At 33.3% G+C, this 5796-nt stretch overlaps 1 protein-coding gene across 1 annotated transcript in view; it reads right to left on the reverse strand.

Annotated features, from left to right (window-relative positions):
• Positions 1-5550, reverse strand: part of LOC103129346 (polymeric immunoglobulin receptor-like) — a 14974-nt gene extending 9424 nt beyond the window's left edge. The window contains exon 1 of the mRNA XM_016665003.1: positions 5546-5550. Coding sequence (XP_016520489.1) covers positions 5546-5550 — 5 coding nt within the window. The remainder of the gene's footprint in view (positions 1-5545) is intronic.
• Between the last annotated feature and the right edge of the window lie 246 nt (positions 5551-5796).

The following is a 5796-nucleotide window of genomic DNA, read 5'->3' on the forward strand; positions in this document are numbered from 1 at the left end:
AAATATATATATATATATATATATATTTCAGAGAGTCTGAAAATTGAAAATCACATCATCATTTGTTACTCCTTATAATGCGTGACCAAACAACCCACAACAACCCATGAAGCAGCATGCCTCATCGTGCATTTAGTTTGAAAACTGACATACAAAATGAAGCAATGATATGTCCAATGTCATGTGAGGCATCACTTGTTGTAGGTCACATGGTTTTCAGCGAGATGACAAGCATTGAAGCTGGGCTTCACCTGATATGCTGTATGGCATGACGTTTTAACATAAATATGGTTTTACCTCCCTTACAGTCCAGAAATCAAAAATTGCTTTATGATTAGTAAGTTGTCTTTAATTATAGTTTACCTAGACAAAATATCTATTTAAGAAATCTAGTTACATTCTGACTAGCTGAAATGACTTTAGATCTACCACTGCGCAGTATAGAGTCTTAAGTCAAGATATCTACAATTAATTACTAATTATATGAAACATAATTAATGTCTAGACATAAAGTAAACTCAAAATGTTGCATTTTTAGCTTTGACTAGTCAAAACTACAGTACCTTTAACTAAGACCAACTAAAGATACCATAATTACAGATATTGTAAATGCATTTTTTGATAGAAGATTTGGACTAGTGAAAATTAAATTGTAGATATCTTAGAGCAAAGTATGACTCGGCAAAACTAAATTAGATATCTTGAATTGTAATTTTGACTAGTCCAAATTCCTTTGAAGCTATTTCCAAATTAATTAGGAATAAATTTAATTACACAGCTTTTCTATGTAAGATGCTCAAAGTATTCAACATTCTGATATTAACATTCTGACTAGTCAGAATGACATTACTGATATCTTGAATTAGTATTCTGTCTGGTCAAAACATCACAAACATACATAGCATTTTGAAAGTTCAATGAAGCAATGAAAAATAGAAGAAAAAAGGATTTTTGAAAATGCATCATTTTCCACTTGACAATGGGTTGACAGCAGTGCTTTTAGAAATTCTTTGTAAATTTCTGAAGTAGTCCCAAAGTGCATGAGGCTTTGCGTTCTCCGCAGGTAACCCACCTTTAATGTTGTTGGAGAAAAGAGATTCACCTTCTGAATGTCCAGTTTTCTTTATCTATTTCTTGAATTGATTGTTGCTAAATAGCAGGGCCATGCAGAGACCATTGGAGGGGCTCAAAGTTAAAAAGGGGCCCATTGAACAAGATCTTTAAACATTATACAATAGCACAATAACTCATATTAATTAAGAATCTAATATTTCATCTAATCATTCAATATCACTGTCATCATGTGGGGACAATGCAAAGTAAATGTAGTCTATGGTTCCCCATAAAAATAGTTGCTGCTGAGAGGTTTCTTCTGCTGACAGAGCTGTGTTGATCTGAGACTGCAGTTATAAAACAGACTATAGGAGAAAAGATTGCTGGATTTATTTACTGACTTACTAAATAATAATATCTGACTGTTTATCATCCATCACATATTGGCTGCAGACTGCTGTAACGATCAGAAAAGCTCAGAGGGGTTAACTCATAATGTTTTGATGTTAGCACTTTTGAGAAATCTAGAATTTGTTTATTGAGAATTACAATGCCATTAAATTTTACTGAATGCTTTCTGCAGAGATAAAAAACAATTATACATTAAATGAAATAGTACATTTAAGAGTTAATTAGGAGGTTTACTTGTGAATGTGCAAAGAATAATCTTTATAGTTTAACTGTTGTGTTACCATGGCTGCAATATTGTATAATCTTTTTATTTGAGATGGGTTTTTTCACATACATTACCGTAAATAATAACTAATAATTAGTGATTGATTTTAAGCTGGTTAATTATCCTGAGCCCCTTATCACAGACTTCACTAAATCTATATTTAAACATGTTAGTGATGCTGAGGTTCTTAGTAGGACGGGTCTGGGGGCTAAATCAAATTTTGCCTAAGGCCCCATATTATCTTGGGCCGGCTCTGCAGGAAGTGCGAGTTGCTGTGCTGATTTAAAGGTAACTGGACAGAATTTATTCCCCTTGTTAATCTAACGTTTTTCTTTCACATTTTATTTATTGTTGGCTTTCAGGGCCCTGTGATGGACTGGTGACCTGTCCAGGGTGAACCCTGCCTCTCATGTGATGACTGCTGGAGATGGGCACCACCAGCCCCCCTCACCACCCTGCAAGGATCAGTGTGTTCAGATCATGGATGGAAAGATTTTAAGGTAGTTTGTCTCCTTAAGTCCACCCTTAAAAGAGCTTCAAAGTTGATGCCAACATCAACTGATTCTATGACATTGGTGACTATTTTTTTCTACTTCTAACATAAACAGGCAAAGACACCTAGAAATGTTTTTCCACCCCAGGCATCTGGTCCCAATCATCATCAGTTCTGATGATGTTGCATACATGGCGAATCCACAACGTCTTGAAATTGTAAGTATAATTTTTTTATTTGCCATTTTTCTGTTCTCTTTAAATACAAATGCTTTCTCTGTTTAATTGCTCTATTGTTCTTTTTTGTAGGTTTCTGAAAGGTGCAGTGAACTGGAATGTTCTGTCGTTGATCCTCACTTTCATGTTTTTTTGTCACACTTAAATTTTCATGTTCATGTGTTCACTTTTGATGTGTAAACTGATAATTTATGTAAAGTTCATAAAGTTGAGTAAAATTGGACAATTTTAAAATGTCTGTAATAAAAAGTATTTGAATTACCATGGGCATCTTGTGTAATTAATCTTTCCATGTAATTTTAGCCTAAAACAATGTAAGTACTGCAGTGTAGTGATGGATGTCATGTACAAAATAGTTATGTAGGAATAAAGATGAATTAAGAGTAATTAAAATTGTAGTTTATTATCAATAGCAGGAAATCAAAAATAAAAATTAAGTGTAATTTAAATACATTATTATATTAATAGTACATTTAAAATATATTTGAAGTATATTTAATATATATTTAATATAATTTTGAGACATAATTATATAATAACACTCAAAATATAATTATATCAAAATGTAATAAAGCTCTGAAATATGAAATTTAAAAAGTATACTTTAAGTACACTAAGTATACTAGAAGTTGTTCCAAAAAAGTAAGTGTAGTATACTATTAATTGTAATTTTAAACAATTTAAATACTACTAAAGTATACTAAGTACAAAATAGTATACTGAAGTATACTTCTTTTTTTTTTTTTTACCAGGGTATGCACTATGAACATTTAAGTATGTGGTTTTAATTTGACAAAAAAAATGAATTGAATTGTCTGGGAAACTAAGATTTTAATTATCAGAATATTTTCTAGTTAAAAACTGAAAATATGAGTAACATTGAGACATTGAGAAATCTCTTGAATCTACATACATTTTTACTTTAATAAGACTTAAGGACATAATTAATGTCACTGTTCCACAACTTGTTTAGCGCTCCTCCAGCAGATCCACACTTTAAGTGGCTGCTGCAAAGATTTGTGACTCTTTAATGGTTAGAATGACATGTATTTGTGGTCCTTTGCGCGTATGTTCATTCATGATTGTTTTCTATTGCGCTGTCCTGATTTAAGTACGCAACGTGAAGCTCAACGTCATTAAAAAGGTTTTTCATTTTTTATCAGTGGGTCTAATCCTCTTCCGTGTCGGATGGGTGAGGGGGAGCGGGGGGACGGATAATCCGGGAAAATATGGACAGAGAGAATATAAAACCTGTATGTCAGACAAATTACGTACCTGCTTATTTTAAGCAGTAAAACGCAAATTCAAGAAATCATGAAGTAGTTATACGATATCACCACATCGTGTAACTTACACAGAGGAAAACTCTTCCCCCAGAGGTGTGTTCTATCCCTGGGGGAAGAGTTTTCCGTTCCTAAAAAATATCTTAACTTACCTTGATTCACGGCAGGTAGCTGACTGATCAAGAAAACCAACAAAACCGAAAATAAAGTCTTCATTTCCCCCAGATAAAGAGCAGATTTCCGAATCTGTTTTAATGTTTTTAATGTATATTTGATGAGGACTTGAAATGGCCGAGACGTCGACGAGTGAAACCTAATTGAAATACTTTCTCTTTCATTTGTGTGTGTGTGTGTGCGGGGTGGGGGGATAGTTGCACAGTCCTGAAGCAATTAAGTTTTAATATGGCTGAACATGGAAACGTGATTGCAGTCATATACTCTGCGTTAGTTTATTATTTAATCGTCAGTACTTCCATTTAGTTCATCCTCATGTAATAAACACAATCATAATGAATTACAGTTAAACGGAGCATTTAAAAACAGAACAACAAATGCTAAAGATCATGTTAAAGTATATCAGTGATGCGGTGCTGAAACAGAGGATTCAGTGACATCAGTTTGGGTAGAAGGAACTGGATAAAATGCATGATTTAGACAAACATTTATATTCATCATTCTGGTTGTAAAAAAGTGCCAGTCTGTGGGATGAAGTCAAAGGTAATACTGTATGTTGTGTCTCAATGTCTGGAGAGTTTAACCCAGACCACAGTGATGCCTGGGCTTCATCTTCTTGGAAGCAAAGGAGATGAAATGACATTTATAATAAAATGTATTTCTTTCAAGATTATTTTATTATTTATTGTATTTTTCCATTGTGCTTTAAAAAAATAAATGCATTTATAGGACAAAACAAAAGAATTAAGTTCAGTGGCCCATGATCTGTATTTTTAAAAAAAATCAAGTTCAAAAAGCTCTAAATATAGATTTAATTTGTTAGGACTCTCGTCAATTAAATAAATAAAAAAAATCACTGTTTTGTATTTTGAGTTTTTGTTGCTTTGGGGTCCATTTCACCCAGAAACAGGATAATTTCATTTGAAACTTAAAATCTCAAACTTATGAGAACAAATGGAAAAAGCAACTGAAGAAATGGAAAGGCTTTCAGTTCTATAATTAGTTTAATATTTGTACAAAATATAACAACAATATATCAGGACAGAGGCCAAATGTTTTTCTAAAACACTCCCTTCAAGAAATCATCAAAACATGGCTCCTTATTAGCCTTATTTTAGCTTAATTTCACTGAGAAGTTGCTCCTATAATGAGGTCAGTAGTTCCACCAGGTGTACTTGCTAATTGCTGGTGGCTAGTTTGAAGGAGCTGGTTGGGGGAGTCAAGGGGAAGGTTGCTCTGTGAGGCGGAAGCTCGGTTTGGAAACGGCAGCTCTTAGGAGGAGCTGCACCTCGAAGGCAGAGCTAGGACCAACCAGGCGTTTTGTACAGCTGAATGGTTGCCATGGAGATTAAGGGATTTCTCAAAAATCTATGACAAAAATGAAATGGCATCTAAAATGAAATAACTTACTACGGGTAAGTTTTGGAATAGGGAATAACATTATTACATGATGCAAAGCTTAAAAAAGTACTTTTTAAAAAATAAAACTAGCCCTATATTAAGCTTAATATAGTTACTTGGATAAACTTAGTTTGATTACTTGTAACAATTTATTTTGAAAACCTTTTTGCTTTTTGTTATGACTTTAAACCAGAGTTTCTCAAACTTTTTCAGGCTCAGGACCACTTACCCCATTTATACAACACTAGTGGACCATATATACAACCTGAAATGAAAATATTTCTCTCTTGAATCATTGTTTTTGTTCCTCCTAATATGAAGGGTGGTGCTGTTTTTTAAATGTGACTGATCACAATAAAGCCATGAACAAGTCGACTCAAGGTGTTTTCAGTTATTTCCAGATTCTGAATGTGTGGATTTTAAGCTTCCGAATAATAGAAAATACATGGAAATCAAAAAAGTTCTTTGTTGCAAGTGTTG

The sequence above is a fragment of the Poecilia formosa genome, unplaced genomic scaffold, assembly GCF_000485575.1.
Source record: "Poecilia formosa unplaced genomic scaffold, Poecilia_formosa-5.1.2 Scaffold537, whole genome shotgun sequence".
Lineage (NCBI taxonomy): Eukaryota > Metazoa > Chordata > Actinopteri > Cyprinodontiformes > Poeciliidae > Poecilia > Poecilia formosa.